At 48.2% G+C, this 20,656-nt stretch overlaps 1 protein-coding gene across 1 annotated transcript; it reads left to right on the top strand.

The window, feature by feature from the left end:
- The first annotated feature begins 918 nt into the window (after positions 1–918).
- Positions 919–20,410, top strand: PTPN22 (protein tyrosine phosphatase non-receptor type 22). The gene is made up of 21 exons (XM_075054711.1): positions 919–1,111; positions 5,032–5,140; positions 6,009–6,085; positions 7,023–7,118; positions 7,518–7,556; positions 7,884–7,955; positions 8,050–8,109; positions 8,576–8,718; positions 9,233–9,299; positions 10,161–10,238; positions 10,784–10,876; positions 12,293–12,369; positions 13,197–13,957; positions 14,947–15,030; positions 15,174–15,304; positions 15,839–15,866; positions 16,279–16,359; positions 16,654–16,760; positions 17,422–17,452; positions 18,202–18,279; positions 18,924–20,410. Exons 1-21 carry the CDS (start codon positions 1,025–1,027, stop codon positions 18,986–18,988), a joined length of 2,364 nt encoding a protein of 787 aa, XP_074910812.1. The 5' UTR covers positions 919–1,024; the 3' UTR covers positions 18,989–20,410.
- Positions 20,411–20,656: the final 246 nt, after the last annotated feature.

Here is a 20,656-nt window from a genome sequence, read left to right on the forward strand (position 1 = left end):
TTTCCCCAGTTCTGCAAGTAGAGAAAATGGATGTCCTTCGAGAACTTTGCTCTCTGCATCTTCTTCCCACTTCAGAATGACCTCCACTTTGTCCTATGGGGTTTTTTTAGAGTACCTGTGAGTGTTAACGAGAGTGAGTGAGGTGAATTAGGCTGGCATAATTAATTTGATTTCTATAGTCTACTGGATTCAGATTTGATGCTCTCTTTTGGCACAAGCTGCCAGATGTGGGGAATTGTGGCTGGAAGAGTTGACCTGAAGCATGTTGATAGGTTTTCTCTGTTCAGAAGCAGTCACGCAGTTCAGGGGAGTAACATGTGCAAGCCAGATTCAGGTGCTCAGCATCTGCCTGAAGTATTCCTTCAAAATATTTTGCAGTTAATGTGGAAAACAGGCAAAGTTCTAAGTGTGAAGGGGGACTGTGGATTTTGCACACCGGTTTAGGGACTCCTATAGTCGCAGCACATTCTGAGACTGAAGCCTTCGCCCCGATTGCCCGGCACTGAAATGCAGCCGCCCGTGGGCGCGCGTGGCTCAGCTGCTGCCCGCCATGCTTGCCCCTCTGGACCGTGGCCCGGCAGGGCCACGCTGCTGGTGGTGGCTGGACATGGTGCTTAAAGAAGTCGGGTGTCGGGGTGCTTGGCTCTGGTCTCCAGGTCTCCAACATCTGACCACCTTCATGGCACAGTGCTGGGGAAAGAGCTGGGCATGCTGGAGGGACGCGGGGCAGCTCTGCTCCTGCCGCGAGGCTCCTGCCCAGCCCAGCGCTGCCTACCCTTGCCGTGCAGCGCACGTGAAGTGTGTGTGGTTTTAAAAGGAGGTGCTAGGGCCCCAGGTTGTGTGTTTTGTTTTGTTATTTGACCGCAATATCTGTTGCGTACTAATTTCCTTTAAGACTTGTGATGAAGTCAGTAAACCACAGCCTGCCGCGAGTGCTCTCCAGGCTGGTGCTTTCCGCTGTAGCACGCACTTGACATGTCCGTTCCCAGGTTCGGCAGGCCAGTCACGCTCGGTCTCCGGCAACATGGACCAAAGGGAGATTCTGCTGCAAAACCTGGAAAGGGCCGAAGGCAAGAAGCTCAACCGAGAAGAGTTTGTAGACGAGTTTTTGGTAAGTTTGCTTAAGGCACAGCGCTGTGTTTCAGTTGATTTTAACGGGAACTGCTCAGTCGCTTCTCAAATGGGGACATGATTTGCACGTGACAGTAAGATTTTCTATGAATTTTACAGCAGAAAGAGACACAGGAGTTAACTGAGGTAAAAGGAATGTAAAGACAGAAGAGTAATTTAATAGTTTGCATCCAAAGTAAAACTGCTTTTTAAATAATTACCCAAGTGCTTCCTGTTTTCTACTTTGTGAATGTACTTGTCAAGACACAGTTTCACTTTGCCTGCTAATACAACTGGGAGTAGAGCAAGGAATATGGAGCCACTGCCCCTTCTCCCCATTGCAATGTGTTATATCTGTGATACACCTGTTCCTGCCAGGGATCTCCAGTTGCTACTTGACATAGCTTTTCCTTTTTTCATTTCAATAGACCCCCCTCCCGCCCCGTACCACCTGCAGAGTAGGGAGCGGATGTTCGGAGAAATGCCCTGTGGACCCAAGACTGATTTACCTCTCATCGACACTGGGCACCTCGCCCAAGGTGTGAGGAGACAGTGATCTGAGCAGCCGGACGGGCCTTTTCTCCAGCCTCCAGCGCTGTGCTAGGTTATGTGGAACGGCTCATGCATCCATTCGCAATGAGCGCATGTGCTCTATGTCCAGCAGTGCTTCTGGCCCCTCCTGGAAATTAATTTCTTGCTCCCTCGAGGCAAAATTAGCAAAAAATGCTGATGGCTCTCACCTTCCCCTGTGTTCTGCAACATCTAGCTGCTTGAGATCTGTGCAGTGCCCCAAGCTGTGATCTTTCTGACATCTTTTTCTTTGTTTGGCTGGCAGGGGTGCGTCTTAGATGGCAATCCACTGTCTCACAGTTAAAGCTGATGGCTGGCAATGACTGTTGATATATCAGCTGAAGGAAGGTTGCTCTGGCAGGCTGTCTGGGCTGCTCTAAGAAGCAAAGGCATTGCCCAGCTTTAGCAGACACAGGGAAGGGTAAAACTGGTACATCTGTAAGATCTGAGATGCCTCAAACACCAGGATAACCACTGGCCCCAGGCTATCCCCCCGGACAAGGGCTGCAGCAGGCAGTGGTCTCCGGGGAAGGTGCAGGGGTTACTTAGGACTGCCCACGAGATCCAGCCCTGCTTTGTCATACCAGTGAAGGCCGGCACTTCAAACACTTGGGAAAAGCTTAGTGCTTAGTTTCCAGGTGTCTGGGTTGGAGGGAAGTGATTAATCTGAGCCTGCAGCGACAGTCTGTTGTTCCATGGAACAAAGCGCTGTCACAGGCTGCTGAATTTCCCCCTCTCACTGCTGTGCTGGGGTTGTACCGTGCTGTGCGAGGTAGTAGGCTGCCAAGCCCTGCTGCATGGGCTAGTTCTAGCAGCCAAATGTACAGTTAATTTTGTGACCAAAATGGCAAGTAGAAGTGGTCGAGGCTGTGTTTCCTCTTGTACTGGAAAGAGATCTTCCCAGGATGGCCTGAGTTGCTGGCCACTTTTGCAAGTGCAGAAGCCTTAACAGGCTTGCATTTCTAAACTTGGTAGAAACGTTCGATGCTATTTCTCCACCCTAATGCCTCCCCTCTCTGTGTGAACAAGCATTTGTACATGCAAATTGTGGTGGTGTTACTGTAAATGACCGGGGGTTTTTTAGAGTCCCCCTTTTCTGTTTGTGCAGTCTCACAGCCAGGGTTTGATCCTTACTGCTCTCGCTTGCTTTCCCATATGTAGGCATTTCCCTCGCAGTTTCATGTCAGTTTATGCAGGGACAGAAAAGTAAGGTGATTCAGAGCCTCAGCTATGAGAAGACTGGCTTCAGTACTAAGTGATGCCCCTTCCACGAAAGCTTACCCTGGAAGTTGGGGCTGCATTGGAAGGAGGCAGGAAGAGGATGCAACAAACACCAGAAGAGGTCAGGAGGTTACAGGGATGTGTAGTCTACAAAAACCATCCTGCTCCTACAACTTTTATCACACTGTGCCTGCCCCCATGTTCTTGATTCGTGGACTGTACTGGGCCTCCTGTGCCTTCTTCCCGACTCATTCCATCCAGGTCAGGGTGATGCGACTCCTGTGGTATTGTGGTTGGAGAGCAGCCGAATTTAGGGTTTTAAAAGTGCAGTTTAATGTTAAAACCAGCAACTCTGACTTGGATCTGAATTGGAATGTCTGTGCACAGAAGCGCAGCAGAGATGAAATATGCGTTGCTGTATACACATTTTATCTGTGGTATTGCTAAGGGGCTGCTTGGCTTGGTCAAGTATGTATGAGCTACAAAGCCCTCCAGCTCCTGATGTGGCCTTTTGGCAAATATCATCGTTCTGGAGCTTAATGCGTGCAGGCCCTGAAGGGTCTCATGTCCTAGCGGGTGCTTGTCTAGAGCAGGCTGGAGTCAAGGGGAGTTTTGCAGTTCTCCTGCAGTTGCTAATACGTTGGGTCTGCAGCAAGGAAAGACAGGGGACAGGATTCTCAAAACTGGATGAGAACTTCTGGGAGAGCTGAAACGCAAACGCTTGTGAGCTCCCGTGGGAGGGTCACTGGTGAGCTGACTCTTGAAGCAATTTATGGTGAGCACTCAAAAATCGGGGCCCTGAAACCCTCAGGACTCCTGTGATTCCTGCTCGTGTGCTGTCGTGCCAGAGCTGCAGCCTCCGAGCCCTCGAGCACACCAGGGAGGGCTTTGCTGGTGCCAGCAGCAGGGACTGCTGCCTCCTCAGCACTAACCCCTTTGACCATGGAGCTGTTTTGGTTCAGCGACCCTGAGACCAGTGGGCTGTTTTTCCCCAGGCCATGAGCAACTGAGCCACCATTCCCACTTCTGTTAGCAGCTCACGCAGTTCACCGTGAGGTGCACACGAGGCATGCGAAACGCTCTCACCTTGCAGCTCAGGTGTGCCAGTGGTCCCTTCCCTTTGCTCTTCACTCCTGCACCTTTCTTTCATAAAGGCACATGATCCTGAGGGTTTTTCTGGGTCAGCCTGGTTCTCTGGACCCCAGCAGTGATGTCCAGGAGAAGGGCTGTGGAAGTATGGCTCCAGGGTGGTGGGAAAGGAAGACTTGCCCTTCAGGGTGTGAAACCACAGAGACACAGAATAGAGAAATGGCCTTTTGTTTTAAATCAAAAGCACCCCTTGGTGTCAAGAAGAGTGGTTAGGTAGACAAAAAATTATGAAAGAAAAAAAAATACAGCAAGAATGGTGCTTTTGAAGTTGATGGTAACAAACAGTGCCTGTTACTTAGAAGCTGATGTCAGTGAAATAAAATTCTATGCTTTGGCAAGAAAAAGTTGCTTGAACTCTCCAGGAGTGCTGCAGCTTTATCCTGGAAATGAAAGAGAAGAGAGATTCATACCCGAAGGGTCTGTCCTAGGACTCCTTCTCCTTTCTCTTTCATCAGTGCATGTAGCTACTTTGTTCCAATTGCTTGAGCTCCTTTAGTGGCTTGAGCATTGCTGTTTGCAGCTACAGATGGCAGCATCTTCACCAAAGTGATAAAAATCAACTGATTTACCTGTCTTTTCTGGTGTCATTTGTAAAGGTGGTTTAACATTGTTACTCCTCTTATCTGGGTGCCACTTATACTGAGAACAATTCCCCTGTGTCTCACTTATTTGTGAGGGTGATGCTTTATGTGCTGTATAAATGCATCCTTTCACTTCAGAAGCCTACGTGCCCAAGCCTCGCGTGGGCACTGCCTCAGCACACACTTTCCATTCTTCAGAAGCCTGTGCTGGGGCTCTCAGGTGGCTTATGTCTCTATTCTTGCTCTGAGTACCTTGAGAAAAGCCACTCAGGAAAGAATTAATGGTGCAGACCTTGCTTTGTGGTAGTGAACCTGACCCCTAGAGACCTTCACACGTACTCTCTAGTAGTGTGTTTTATGTAGCACATCTGCTGTAATTTGTTCCATTCTTTTATCACAGAAGCTGAAAAAGCAGTCAACAAAGTATAGATCGGATAAAATCTACCCTACAGCAGCATCTGAGCAACCAGAGAACATCAAGAAGAACAGATACAAGGACATCTTACCCTGTAGGTTGGAAATGGCAAATGTTCCTATTCAGCCTTTTTTTTTTTTCCTAGCTCGAGTCTGTTCTCATCCTCTAGTATCTGCTTGCACAGTTCCTTATGTGTGAGCATATCACTGGCTGTCAGTTGGCCTTGAATTCTGCTGTTCAGATTTAGGGCTGTATCTTTGACTGTTGCAGTGCATGCTCTGGAAGACTTTGGCATGTATTTTCTACAGACAGAAGAACTTCTATTCAGTAGGAAACACATCCTCTAATGACTATCCTTGCAAGCTTTCTGGGTAGCATTGTAACCACTTGTTTTCCAAGGCCCTGTAGAGAATGGCTTTGGACAAAGATGTCTCCATAATGCACAAAGCAGACTACAGGCAAAAGCTGTTGTGGCTTGTCCCGGCTTGATGCAGTAGTCTCCAAAGGAGAGTCTGTCCTAGGATCAGAGCAGACTGTCCTTTTTGTCCATTCTAGCTTAAAAAAAAAAAAAAAAAAAAAAAAATCTAAACCCACAGACCTCATTTAACCCTATAAGATGGCATGCGGGGTGATTTTAGACTTGGCTTCCTCCATGGTCAGAGGATGAGATTGGTGTTGCACTGGGGTAGTGGCAGCATCTACAGCTCTTGCCTAAGCCCTCACCACCGCTCTGAAAGCAAGCTTGCCTGTCTGCTGCTTGTGCATAGGCAGTGGCAATTCTGTGCAGGGCTATCGGTAGGTGCAGGAGGAGGCGTTAGCTGCTTGCACAGCCACTCGTCTGCTCTGGGATGAGTTCTTTGACATACGTGCTCCTCCAAAGCACCTTGTGCTGCAGTCTGAGGAGCTCACCTACCACGAAAGACAAACAGTAATGGCTGCTGCTTCTGCTTTTGTGCCTGCAGTTGACCACAGCAGAGTGGAGTTGTCCCTGATTACATCAGATGCAGATTCTCATTACATCAATGCCAACTTCATCAAGGTATTGCTTCTTTCATGGTGTTTTGCTGTGCAAAGGTGTTTGTAGCAGCTGTTATCGCTGTCTGCTTGAGTTATGCCAGAAGGAGCAGATCCTGTGGCTCTGAGTGAAAGGACCATGCAGTAGTTTCTGGGCTGTGCTCAAGGACAACTGATGTAAGGAAGATGTGTACAATCAGTGAGCCCTTCAGAAACACCCCTTGCAGCACAGAGGCACCGGGCTACAGGGCAAGGGGCAGGTGCTCTTGTTGGGGTGGGTGGTGGAACAATCTGTGGCTCACAGCCCTGACTTCCTTGTCAGTGTTACTGCCTTTGGTGGGTGACAGTGGTGCAAAATTGCCTGTGGCCAGAATTGCCTTGCCTGAAACCAACGCACAGGCAGGAAGCCTTGCACTGCAGCACAGCTGAGACCCACTGCAGCAGTGAGCAACAGGGCAGGTCAACGCGGGCTGGTTCTCCATCAGGAGCTCCACATGTTTTGGGACATGTGCTCATGATCCTTCTCTGACTGATAGATAGATAGATGGATGGATGGATGGATGGATAGATGGAAGGTTTCCTTTGTTCTGTGTAACCTGTCTGCAGAAGAACAGACCTTCACAAGGGGATGACCATTTGTTGTTTGGCCAACAGCCACAGATGTGCCAAGCTGCACACTGCAGAGCTGGATCAGCTGTTGCAACAGCACCTCCAAGCTCCCAAATGCACTGCAAGAATTGGTGGTCTCTGGGAGCGGATCTCGCCTCAAGCCCAGCTTTGCACACCATTGGTTTCTGATTGCTTAATTTAATTTAGGTGCCTAAATTTTAACTATATAAAAGCCATTCTAAGTCCTTAATGGGCTCATTGGGTAGAAGTAAGATTCAGAAGGAGGGATGACTTTATTTCTGCTAGTGAACTATGCAAATATGTCTCCATGTCTGATCTGAATGCTGTTTTAGGGTGTCTATGGGCCAAGAGCATACATTGCAACGCAGGGTCCTCTCCCCACTACTGTCACTGACTTTTGGAGGATGATTTGGGAGTATGAAGTCCTGGTAAGGTGCAGATTTATATGCCTTTTTTAAAAAAAAAGTTATCCGTACAGCCAGTCATAAGTCCTTTTTGACTAAGCAGACAGTGGGAGTGTCAGGGTTTTACTCCAGATGTTGTGTGTGCCCCGCATCCTTCCCGTGAGCCTCCTCCACACTCGTGCTGAGACAGGAGTCTGCTCGTGGCTGTCTCTGCATTCGGGCTCTGAGTTGAGTGGGAAAAGTCCTCGCACCCGGGCTGTGGATGATGTCCAACTTTGATTTGCCCAGCAGTCTGGGACTCTGGGGAAGGCAGCCCACAGAACTTGCTCATTGCTGATAAGTACCCACAAGTGATGAGTTTGATTTTACTGCCTGGATAGGAAACTTGTGTTCAGACTTTTCTGATGAGCTTTCTTTCTGCAGATTGTGGTCATGGCTTGTATGGAGTTTGAAATGGGAAAGGTGAGTAACGTGTCAGAGGTGGCCTCTGCTGTGACAGTGCCCAGGCAAGGTGGAGAGATGCAGATTTTTATTAAATCTCATTAGCGACAGCGAGTTTCTGTTTGATACGAGCTGCTTCCTGAGCCTCCAGCTCTAGATTCTTAAACGTCTTCCAGTAGTGCAGCTAGCCTCTTTGGAAGGGAAAAACCAGCAATGATGGCTCCAGGAAAGGGGAGGCTGGAGCTGGCTGGCAGCAAGAGCCGGGCCTCCTCCCAGCATAAGTGAGACAGGAGGCAGCGCGGGTGGGCCGGTGGTGAATAACCAAACATGTCCTGCTTCTTGCAACAGAAGAAATGCGAGCGGTACTGGGCAGAGACGGGCAGCTCTCCCCTGCAGTGTGGTCCTTTCTCCGTCACCTGCGTGAGTACAGCTGCCGCGAGCAGCGTGTCACATCGCGCGTGCTGGAAACTCGTGTCATCTGCAGAAAATGTGACTCTAACTTCTTGTTCTGCAGGACACTGAAGAGAAGAAAAATGAGTACGTGATTAGGACTTTAAAGGTGACCCTGAATGACGTAAGTAGGAAAGGTCAAGGCAGGAAATGCATCTGGGCTAGCTTTACTATATAAATAATGTATTAAAATATGGCACACTTTGTGCAGAAAATGTTACGCTGCTCAGCCTGCTATTTTGGATTTGACAGTAGCTGAAGGAACAAAGAAAGTAAAAAATTAATTAACTCAAATCTCAGTTTCTGAAGCTGTTTGTCAGTCGTGGCAAATGAGACCCTGGGTAAGTGAGGCCAACAGGTAACATCAAGACCGTCATAAAATGACAATGCTTCTTTTGTAGCAGGAACAGCTGCAAACTGCATCTCTAACCTTTGCCTGCTGATGCAGACGGGAACTGGAGATGTCTGCAGCACGCCAGCTTCCCCTTGCCATGCCGGCGGCCCAGTCGGTGCCCACGGGAGCCGCAGCAGCATCCCCTCGGTGCTGTGGGCTGGCCCCGGACCCTGCCAGCACTCTTCTCCTCTTGCAGGAAATCCGCACTGTCCACCAGTTCCACTATAAAAACTGGCCAGACCACGATGTCCCCTCGTCCATCGACCCCATCCTGGAACTCATCGGTGAGATTCGCTGCTACCAGCCAGACGACAGTGTCCCCATCTGCATCCACTGCAGGTGGGTGAGCCGGTCACCGGCAGGGATGGGCTCCCGGCCCCCCGCTTCCCGAGCGGACACAGCAGGGGTGGCAGCCGGTGCAAGCCTGCAGCCAAGCTCCTCTCGTAGGAATTCCTATGGCAATAGCATCCTCTGAGGACAGCTAGCATGGCCGGGTGGCAGGAAAGGAGACAGGTAGCAGCAGGCCAGCAATAGCACGTGTAGTTGAGAGACCACCAACGCTGTGCATGTCCACATGTGGGCTGGTCGCCACAGAAGGACTAAGAACTGCTCACAGGAGCACGAGAGGTGCCTTCCAGCCTGCGGCAGAGCTGTGGGCAGGTGGAGCCTTACGTGGGGCAGGTGAAGCTTCAGCAGGAGCAGCAAGGCCATCGTCCGGGTCTGCACCCTCTGCCGTGCGGGACGGGAGGGTCACAGGAGGAGGCTGTGGATCTTTTTCAAATATCCTTGTCAGAAAACACAGCGTGCCCATCCTCTGACCTCTACTAGCAACCCTGCTGTACTGTCATTGCAGTGCCGGCTGCGGGAGAACGGGAGTCATCTGTGCAATCGACTACACCCAGAAGCTGCTGCAGGACGGAGTGAGTGTCAGCCCGGTCCGCATCTTCGAACGGCACCTGCGTGCAGCAGTGCTGCATCTCTCTGTCTCTCCCCCGCCTTCTCTCTCCCCTTACTCTCCCTTTCACCTCCTCTGACTCCATGCAGATGTATTTCAGATGACAGCCATGAACGGGAACTCCCCGCAGCCTGACTGGAGAACGCTGGGGGCCAAACTGCTGATACCCCATTCCCAGTTTGTGCTGCTTCTCTCTCTTTAGGCTCTGCATCATCCATGCACTCTCTGTTGCCACTGCTCCCCTCCCCATCCCGATGCAAAGAGCCCCCAATGCTTGTACTGATGGGGCAGAATCCTCCCTCCCATTGCTCCCTCTGGCAGGACCTTCAGATCGCGGAGCTTGGCTCTGTGCTGTCCTTCAGTCTTCAATACGACTTTACTGTCTATATTCGTCTCTCTGCACTTAAGCATCAGAAATCCAGCATTTCCAAACTAACACCTTGCTTTACTCTGCCTCTTCAATAAAAACATGTGTAAAGTAATCTCTGGCCTTGCAGCAGGTTGCTGGGACTCGGAGGAGTGGCTGCTTTCTGTAACCGCAGCAACCCTGAACCCATGGATCTGGGAAATCAGTGTCTTGTCCTTTGTGCTGTTCACAGCTGTTACCAATGCTGTTATAAAAAGGGTATTTTCTGTGGAGTGCAAGACAGGAGGGAGGAGGCAAGCTGGTTCGTAATAAAAAATAGCACTTTAAGCAGGTCCTTTGTTAAAAATTCTTGCAATAGCAGGCCTGAATTTCAGACACTGCTCTAAACTGCATCACAACTCGGAAGCTGCTTGGAATTAGACGTGTCTGTAATTTTTTGTCTTTTCTCTTTCTTGCAAGATTGTTCCAGTGAACTTCAGTATTTTTAGTCTGATCCAGGAAATGCGCACGCAAAGGCCTTCCATAGTGCAGACCAAGGTACGTTTGGGACATTTCGCCAACTGGTATACTCTTCATACTGGCACCTCAGCTTTCCCCCAGGACAGTTCAGAGTATGGAAACACAGAGCAGTTGTGCTGCTGGGAACTAGGGTGTATAGATGTTCTGTAAGGTCCCTTTTCTGAACAGAAGAATGATTTTGCAGAAATGAATTTGGTAGCTGACCGTTTCCTTGTAGACAGCTGGAACAGCTTAGTGCTTGCAGTCTGATTTATCGAATGCTTAATGCTGTGAAACAAGGGACTGTCCAAGAAATAAAGTGGGAACTCTTTGCAGCTGAGACAAACTGAAGAGGAAGCTCAATGCAGAACAGCGTTGTTTGTGCACCTGAAAAAAACCCAAATGCTTCAGTCTGAACCCTTTGAAAGTTATGGCTTCTACCGCTTTTGAGAATTTACCCTGCCAATGGACTGGAAAGCGGCAGCTTCTCTCAGGGCTGATGCCTCTGATTTGGGTAACAGGTGACCATTTGCAAGTACTGCAGGTGCTGGCTCTCATGTCTGTTTTACTTGTCTGGAATGCAGGAGCAGTATGAGCTGGTTTATGATGCGGTGATTGAGCTCTTCAAAAGGCAAATTAAAGCACTTGATGCCCAGGAAGATTCTGCTGCTTCACAGGTAAAAGTCCCCAGGATAAACACACTGCCTCTTGCAGCCTTGGGCATGCCAGGTCTAACCTAGATTCCTACTGCAGAGCTCTCCTCTGCAGACCTGGAATGAATCCCCTTGTCTTCTGCTACCCTTGGTGCCCAAACTGAGCCTCTTTTCAAGTTAACCCATGAGAATCCAGCTGTCTCCCTGAATGTGCAATGCTTATCACAGGATTTGGCCCCAAGAGAGAGCTAAATTTTCCTTGGTCTCAAAACCATTTTCTATATACTTTCATAATTGTTTAATGTAATGACTGAGTAGAAAAGCACCAACTTTCTATAGCAGCAGCTGATTTCCATGTGTGCATGCCAGTGAAACTTGTCTTCATGGCGTGCTTGCAAGCAACAGTGACTTTCAGTCTAGGTTGGGAAGCTTGGGTGCACAAGGTGGTATGGCTAAAAGTGTTAGTCTGCAACATGGTGGTATTCTAATGAGGTAATTAGTATTACAGCTGGACTGCGGGAGAAAGTAGGCTAAAATATCTTGTGAAAAATACATGTCAAAGTCTTTAAAATCTGATACACCTCTGAGGAAAAACAATGTGGTCTCAGTATGAAGTTGCATATAAACAGGAACATACAAAACGTCCATGGTTAAGCTTTTCTTTGCTCTTGCTGTTCTTCTGTGACTGCTGGCATGAGCTTTACCTTTCCTGTGTAGCTGTGTGCAATCTGGCTGAAGAAAATGCATTGCCATTCTTAGGCAAAGGCTAAAAGGTTACAGTTAGCTTATTTTTGTCAGAAGCTTTTGTCTAAAGAATTGGGAACAGGATCCTGCGATGGGACTCGTGCCTCAGTTTTGCCACAGGATTTGCAAGATATTCCAAGCGAGAGCTGAGTGAGAAAAGAGCTGGAAAGAGCATCTTTCTATGAGTTGTGGACAGTCTGTCAGCAAAGGAGATGCAAGACTAGGTTGACCCAAAATGCAGAAAACGGTTCAGGTCCGGATGTGGTGTTGTAGCTCCTGGCCAAACCTCTCGCCCACCTAAACCACACTGCCCTCTGAAAGCACGTAGCAGAGCATGGGGGATGGTCATATGCCGAAGTGTCACAAATGAAACCAGTGCCCGACTTGCCAGGCTGAAGGCCACATGGGGTCCTGAAAGCAGAGTTGTCTGCGCAGGCTGTTTTGCAGGTGTTTGGAACAGCTGGATGGTTGTGTGGCTTGCTGTACTCTCATTTCAAAAAGGTGCTGACAGGAACTGCTGTTCAGGAGGTTTTGTCCTCAGTTTTCAGCTCCAGCTTGGCATTTTCAAGTTTGTAGTTTCCAAACTGCATAAATTATTAAAGGTGGTTGGCACAAATTCCCACTCCTGAAATAGCATGTTTGTGTTCTTTGCATTCTTCCTCCTCACTCTTGTTTTCTAACCTTTTCTTTCACTAGGTACAAAGAAGGCATCCTGTAGCCAAGCCGCTTCTGACTCCAGTGGAAGACATTTATTCTCTGAGATTACTAACCTGGTAAGGCCATAGTGCAGGTATCCCCTGGGTTAGTATTTTCAGTCAACCATGCGATTTCAGGAAGACACATTTTTTAATCTGTGCTTTGTGACACAGTTCTGTTTGAATGTTGCATTTCATTTGTCAGCAGGATCTGCAGCCTCCCTTGAGCCCCACTTTGACTCTCACACTTGTTCCGAACACACTTCTTGCTCTTCTCACTGCTCTGTCCCTGAGACTGCTTCTCAGCCTCTTCCCTGCCTGCCACTATCTGTCCCCCTCTTCTGCCCTTGGGTCTGCTTCATACTGTGCTTATAAAGTGTTTCACACATGAACTGAAAACACATCGCAGGGCAGTATGAAAACAAGCTCACACACGTGGAGGGACCCCAGTGCTGGTTCATCTCAGCCCTCTGCCTGGAGCTGTGCACCCTGCAGGGTGCACCCCGACTGGTCCCATCTTTCATCTGCACCTGCCACGCCAGTGCCTCTTGCTCTAGGAACAGCAAGCCTGAGGAGTCTAGCTGCCTGACGTGGGCAGCTTCAGAGGGCGGTGGGATCTTTCTGTGGGCATGTTCTGGTTTGCAGTGCCTGCTTTCTGTAAATAATTTTGCTTTTTGGTACAGTCTGCACTGAGGGTGTAGTTTACCTGTGTAAAGGGCCTTCCTCTGTTCAACTGGGGCACCGGGGTGCACAGTCCTTCCCTGTGTTCCTTGCTTGAGGCTGAATCAGGCTCTACATTCCTGGAACTGCTCTTAGAAGCAATGTTGTGGGGCCTTGTTAGTAGGCTAACAGAGATTTCTGAGTACTAGGTGGCTTTGACTTCACATCACGGTGCTTTATTGCAGCTCGGAGCAAGAGGAACAGGATGTGCATCAACGTCTTCCTCCGGTGGTACAAAGCAAAGCTTCCCTGATATCGTTGTCTGCCACGGGAGTACACGACAGCTCGGAATGTGGAGTCCCTCCCATCAGACAGGCCATCTCCTTTGGCACTTTGAACTTCATCAACTGCAGAAAGGCAGCTGCCGCTGGGAAGCAGAGTGCTGGGGACGCTCTTCAGAAACACCGCAGTTTGGAGTTCAACAGCATCTCTCCTGAGCAGCTGCTTCTGAGCCCGGAACCGAAGGGAGCAGGCAGGAGAGGGCCTCGTGGCAGAGCACCTCTGACACGGACTGCATCGACCCCTTTTGTGCTGGCGCAGCGGGGAGAAGGCTGGGAATGGGATGGAGGGGATGCAAAGCCCGTTTTGAGTTCACAGTTGCCACATGCCTGTTACTCAAGCTTTCAGGTGAAGAAGCAGGATGGATTTTCCCCTGTTGAGCTGAAGCACTCGAGCCGAGAAGCAGATGGCCCCCCAAGCCGCAGGAACCGTGGGCAACGTCCTTACTCTTACCTCTGCTCAGCAGAAGACCCCTACTTCTCTTCACTCTCTCCAGACGACCCCGTGTCCCCCGTGTTTGCTGAGTGCTTTGTGGAGGGGCAGGATGCACCGCTCCCTTCTTGCGCTGCGAGTGCCCCACTGCAGCCTGCCGTGGCCAGCTCCCCACCACCCAGGCCTGTGTCCTACCACGCTCCCCCGCTGAACGACGAGAGGATATCCTCCCCGAGTAAGTGGTGCAGCACTGCAACAAGCTGGGCTTGGTCTCTCTGGGCTGCAGCATGCCGGAGCGGGTGGCGAGTGTTGTCTGTTGGCATCCAGGCAGGGCTGTAGCTGCTCCTCGGGACTGTGTTCCCACGGGAGCTGAGGGAGCAACTGGTTTCATCCTTGTGCTCATTTCATCCTGCCTTAAATTTTTCCCATAAAAATAAAAAACACTTTTAGGACAGCATGATTTGGGGTTTCGTATTACTATGTCACCTCGGTACGGCTCTCACAAGAAGGCAGGGATTGGTGCTGACCAATTCTTAGAACAGGGTGCTCCAAGAAGCACTCGGAAAGCTCCTAGAAATGTTTTTCTCTGAGGATCTAGTTTCTGGGTCAAAACCCACTCCTTTCTGCAGAGTGTCTTGCAGGGGGACGCTGACATCCCACTGAGACTGAGAGAACCAGGACTTCAACATTAGTGTTTTGCCCAGATCTGTAGCCTTAAAACCAATCGCCCAACATATGGAGAAGGTAGAATTATTCCTTGGTCTGGCCAGTCCTGGCCCAGTCAGACTTTTCCCATTGTCTGCAGCTTTGGCACTTGCTCAGCTTTGTCCTGCTCAGGCCCTTCAGCATTCAGTGTCACAAAAGTGTGCTCGTTATCTAGATGCTAGAGATCCTTGGAAAGTTATGGGAGTTGCAGCACAAGCCAAGCAGCAATGGTACAGCCAGCTGTGATCTTGGCTGTGTGCTGGGGGTATGCTCGTCATTTTCCTCTGTACAATGGGAATTCTGCTGCTGACGCTGCTGGAAGTCTGCCCTTGGGGCCATGTAGCTAGCAGCAGGTGAATTGGTGCTGAAGACTATTTGGATTTTCAACTGCAGTTCGGAGGTGTTTAACCATCATCTCTGGTGGGCAAGAGCAGTCAGCTCTCAGAGTCTCTACAAAGCTCTGTAGTTCTCCTGCTGTGTTGTGCCGTGCAGGTAATCTGTCCATGTCTCCCCAATTAGCCACCCTGCCACAGCCAGATGATGATGATCCTCCTCCCCTGCCCGAGCGAACCCCTGAGTCCTTTATTGTGGCCAGTGAATCTGGTAAGTGCATTTAACAAAGCAGGGGCTGAGAAGTGTTCTGAGGGCTCTTTCCTATGTTTGTGTGGTATCGTAGCATCCAGCAGTGCTTTTGCCCTGGCTGCCTGGGATGAGAAATGACCTCTCTTCTGTTCAATTGTTTCTAGGACAATTTCCTCTGGTCACTTCTGATTTTCAGCTTCCAGCCAGAAATGCAAGTATTGGAACCTCTCTGGAGTGCAGTGGTGAGTCTCACTCAGAGATGTTTAATGACTCAGCGAGACTGAGACCATGTAAGGTAAGTGGGTTTTTATCTCTTCTCCATCCCTACCACTATGCTGATTTCCTTATGTTTCCTTCTGCGAGAGAGACCCTAGTTTTGACACTGTCTACTTTCCGTAAATTAGTTCAGGGTTCAGGACTGGGAGGAAGATGTGGTCTCAGTCAGGCTCCTCCTTATCAACATCTACTTTACTCCAAACGTTATTTTTGGGGGTCCTAAATCCCATACAAGGTAGTAAAATATTGTCCCTCTTCTAGAGGACAATGAAGATAGGAAGTTAGCAGACCACTGAGGTTCACACCACCCTGTGGAACAGGCAGGAGCTGAACAAAATTTACACATCTCTTGATCATCCCATAGTTGAATTATAGATTTGTAAAGTGAAACAGTAAGGCATAAGTCTATCTTCCATTACATGAGCATGGAGGTGTGTGTGGGAGGGCGTTTGCAGGGAACGTCATTTCCTCATCTTCTCTGGCTTGCTTTTGTGCAAGAGAATGACATTTGGTTGTGAGAATTTCAAATACCTTCCTTGTTTTTTGTTTCCAGAGTGTGAAGCTGCAGAGGCCACAAACAGGTATAAGTTAATGCTGGGATAGTCTGTGGAAATAAGGTCTGCTTTCTTCTGAAGCTGCTTTACCATGTTTAGTAAATGTCTTTAGGATCTGTCCTCAGTCCAATGGAAATTTTGTGTTGCTAAATGCTTCTGCAGCTAAACAGAACTAGACAGTTCTGCAACCAAATGAACTGGTAGTTTTATATTTCCTAATCAGCTCCTGTCTCACCCTGTATGTGATGATGTTCCTTGCAGCCTCCTCAGGCCAAGGGTTGTCACATCTTTTGCTGCATGTTGTGTGTTTCCTTTGAGATGAATGACATATGCCGGTTAGAGTGCTGTGGAGCTCTCAGCGAACTGAGATATATATATACATATATATATATATATATTTAAAGCTAGGTAGCTAAGTCTTTTATCTTTGCTTTCTTAGAGACAACCCGGGATCGCTCTAACTCTCCTCCCCCACTTCCTGAAAGAACCCCAGAGTCATTTGTTCTTGCTGATGCAGCAAGTAAGTGAGGAGTTATTTTCTTGGCATGTAACTGAGATTTTTTACTTACACCTAAACCTGTACATAGCGAGGAGATCGTGGCCCACTTGTTCAAAGCATTACCAACAGTAGCGCTTCAGGACTTAACTGCAGGAGAGTTCAGCAGATATAAAGAAAGTCAACACAACTAGGGGACCTGCTGGAAATTTCTAGAATTGCTGCATTAGAGGAAATGAAAAGTAACAACAAAGAACTTAGAAAAAAGCAGGAGGATTCTTGAATGACCACTGAAAATGTTCTGATGTATGTTTCCAGGTCTGCAGCCTGCTGCAAGACATTCTACAACGAGTCCTCCAGGCTTGGAGAACAATGCTTCCAAAACATCGTCAAAAGAGCCTATGAAATGCTTCAGGAGAAGCAAGGTAAAAGAAACAAGACAAAACGAGCTATTGAAAATGTGAGAGGGTGACAAGAACAGATTGTTCTAGCTACAGCTATCGCTACTTTCTCACTGCTAACCTTGTGAAAATTACCTGCTTTGAGACCACTCATATTTAGGGCAAGGAAACAAGACTAATAGAAATATTCTGTTGTAGAACTGCAAACAAAACCACTGTCTGCACTAAGAACAGAGTAACACAGCCATACCCACGTGAATGGTTATGCATCGGCACTCTGCCCACCTAAGTGCCAGTTCCTCTTGGAAAAAGTTGCTCAAGTGGAGTCTGAATTCCCGTATGGGACAGACTCTACTCATCACCACTCTCCTCTTGTTGTGGCCCTCGTTAACTATCCTCATGAGCAATTGTACTTCGGAATGTTACGGTTGAGCAGAAAAGCTTTTGAGGAAAAGAGCAAGAATAATACAAACTGGAGGCACTCAGGCTGGCTAGAAAAAAGCCAGAGACAAAGCGAATGGCAGAAGTCGGCATTCAGTCTCAGCTGCTCGGCATGATACTTCTTATGAGATGTGATACATGTATATTTATCAGTGAATTCCCTTTAATCACAGTAGCTGATTTACTGCTTGCTACATTTTTTCCCAAAAGCCTTCTTTTCCTTTTTTTTTTCTTTTTCCTACAGAGCTTGAAAATACTGAAAAATGTGAGAAAGAGTAAGTCTTTCAGGCTAATGTGCATCTTCCTGATGGCTTTAAGCAAGTATATAAAGAAATATGCGGGGTTGAATTTTCAAGAACCTGAACTCGTCAAATGTGAAACGCCCTGCACGTCTGCCTACTTTGGAGTAGGACATAGAGAGCTGTGCTGGCTAGCTGAGTACCATCATCTCATCTGGATAGTAACAGTTGTTTTAGGAGTATCACAAGGATGCTGTGGTGCCCCTTTAATGACCTTTGGGTACCTTGGGGATAGCTCCAGTGTACCCAAACTACCAAATTCTTCAGGTCGTTCAAACCAGTGCTGTGGGACAAATACTCTAAAAATGGGGGATAGGGGTGCTGTGGGGAATGTGAGCCCTGTCCTGGATTCTGCCTAGTCTATTTCGAGCACAAATAAGGAGTTTCTCATTAAGTTCCCTTTGATCTAAAATTAAAATGCTTATCTTGAAAATAGGACTGCTAAAAACTGTTTAAAGCACTTCTGAGCAAACATTGTCCCAGAGGATTGCGCTGCAGTCGTACGCTCGCTCCCTGCTATGAGCAAATAATGTTGTTAAAACTGTGATGCATTCAAGCTCTGCTAGCGTGGAAAGTAGTTAACTTTGTCTTGTGCTGAAACAGTATCTGTGCCTAGTGTCATCGTGCATGTGGCAGTACGTGTTTTCCCATAGGTGTGTCTGGGTCCAGCTCTTCAGGGAATTATCCTAGTGACTAACTGCTTCAGCCTGATTTTTTATTTCTAGGCATCTGTAGTCCATCTTCACTGACAAAACCATCAGAATCTGCCCCGTTAAACCATTCGAGGTCTTTCCTTCACTTTGGTATGTTCTTCTCTTTGTGTTTTGCTGTAGGAAGTACCTGTTTTTTGAAAGTCTAAGTGTAGGTACCAGGCTGAACGCTAACAAATAATGCTTATCATTTTTTACACATTTACAACTTTATTCATTAACTGTTTAAAGAACAGGTAAGGATGGAAAACACAAACCCTGAAACCTACTCTGACAAACGCTTCTCAGTGTGTGAAGAGTCTGAAGCGTGTATTTGGCTTTCCTGTATCTGAAAGCCTTTATGTGGCAACAGAGACAGCGGAAGACAAAGACAAAGCTGTAGCATTACCACTAGGTTGCTGCTTTATGTTGTGTAATATGGCAGAGGAGAAATACCATGTTTTCTATTTTAAATTCTTCTACTAAAGAGTAGTCATTTATTAGATTAGGCAAAAAAATCTAGTTATCTTGATGTTCATGTTATAATGACAGTATTTGTCAGATAGACACATTGATAGACTGTTTTTGCACCAGCTGACTTACAGCTACAGGATGTTGCTCTAAGCCTACCGTATCTTAAAACTGGGGAAAGAATTGAAATTATGAGTATTTCAAATACCACATTAACTTGAGGAATTACATAATCAACATCTATAACATACAGAATTTGTTGCATTAAAAAAATTATTTCTTCCTAGGCTTTGCAAATCGATTTTCAAAACCTAAAGGACCAAGAAATCCACCACCAGCATGGAATATTTAGATACGTTTTATAGACTTGGCGCTACAGATTTGTGAAATCCTCCTGATGCACCTTGAGTGCTCACCCCAGCAAGGTTTCCATCAAAATAAATACATCAAAAGCTGTTGCATGATATTTGCAGCTCAGGCACTACTTCCACATTCTTCACCAACTAAAGTTTTAAAGTAAAGTACCAGCAACTAAGCACTTTCAGTTAATTTACAACAAGATGGAAACTAAAAACGGGAATAGATATTTTATCCTAAGGGGGGATATATTTTTGTTGTGTTTTGGAACACATTCACTTCAAAAGGATGGATTTGAACTTTCTGAAACAAAGCAGTGCAAACTGGTGATAGGATCTAGCGAAAACTATTGAATGATATGGAGGGCCAACGGTGCGGACCAAAGCAGAACAAGACTGTGGATCGTGCAGAACCAGCATCTGTTTAACTTCACTCACAGGTGTAGGTCTACCATAATCAAAGACGTGCACATCCTTGAATGTTTACATTACTTGGACTAAAAGAGAATTAGCTACTCAGACTTTAGAAATAATTTTCCTTGAAATTTTTTTTCATCTAAGCAAATCAGATAATTTGTCTAGGTTTTTGGTCAATAAGACTAAGATGGTGATTGCTCATATAGAAACTGAACTAGTGTAACAGACTGCAGAATTAGCTGACCCAACTGCCTTCGCTATCTGAAAAAAACCAAACCCCAAACAAAAACCACCACCACAGCAAGCAAAATATCATTGTATGTTTAAAGCAATGCTGTTTTTAAGGATTTGTGACTCTCCAGCACACAATTTCAGATGGGTATCTCGGAAGATGAGATTTCTAGACAGATTCCTCTGCTATTTATATCCTCAGTGGGGTGGGACAAAGATGTTGAGAACTGCTTGTATACGATTGTTTTCCTGTAGAGAGAGAAAACCAAAGTGGGATTTGGGGGATTTGGTCAAGAGAGGAATCTACTGGCAACAACCCTAAGAGAGAACTCAAGCTGGTTTAAAGCTGCTCTTGCTGGAGCAGCGGCTAATACGGCCCGTAAGGAGCCTGCCTCACTTGTCGCCGAAGTCACCTGCTTTCTCCGCAGCAGGAGCCAAGTGACGACCCTACCCGACCTGCGCTCCTGCTGCAAGTCGCTTCTGCGTTGCACCGAACCCACCAACACCAGTCGGCGAAGCGGGCCGGCCGGAGGCCGGCCGGACGGGGGCCGGAGGCAGGCCTCGACGCCTTCGCGCGGACGGACGGACGGGGGCCGGAAGCAGGCCTCGACGCCTTCGCGCGGCCGGCCGCCATGTCGCGCCGCCCGAACGGCCCCCAGCGCTGCGAGGCCGCCCGACGGCCGCCTCCGTCCCCGGTTTGACGGCGCCGTTGCTCGGGCAGTGGTACCGGAGCCCAGCGGTCGCGTGTTCAGCCGAGGAAGCGTTTTATGACGCGAGGGAAATGCCGTAAAAATAAAAGTTTTATTTAACGGCCTGCACGCCCGGCTGTACTGACGGGTCCGCGCTCGGCTCGCCGTCTCCCCGCCCACCCCCGCGATGACGCAGTCGCGGATCTGGGGTGACCCAGAGCTTTCCCGCGCCCCCGCCGGCCCACGTGACCCGCTCCCCGCGCCGCCCGCCGCCTCGGCCGGCCCTGCCGCGGCCCCGCGCATGCGCCCGCGGGCGGACTACACTTC

This window comes from Buteo buteo, chromosome 23, assembly GCF_964188355.1.
Source record: "Buteo buteo chromosome 23, bButBut1.hap1.1, whole genome shotgun sequence".
In the NCBI taxonomy this organism is placed as follows: Eukaryota; Metazoa; Chordata; class Aves; order Accipitriformes; family Accipitridae; genus Buteo; species Buteo buteo.

Coding starts and splice junctions, on each gene's coding strand:
- PTPN22 (XM_075054711.1), top strand. CDS start 1,025: ATGGACCAAAGGGAGATTCTGCTGCAAAACCTGGAAAGGGCCGAAGGC. Junction 13,958..14,946: donor CGAGAGGATATCCTCCCCGA/GTAAGTGGTGCA, acceptor CTCCCCAATTAG/CCACCCTGCCACAGCCAGAT. Junction 15,031..15,173: donor TATTGTGGCCAGTGAATCTG/GTAAGTGCATTT, acceptor AATTGTTTCTAG/GACAATTTCCTCTGGTCACT.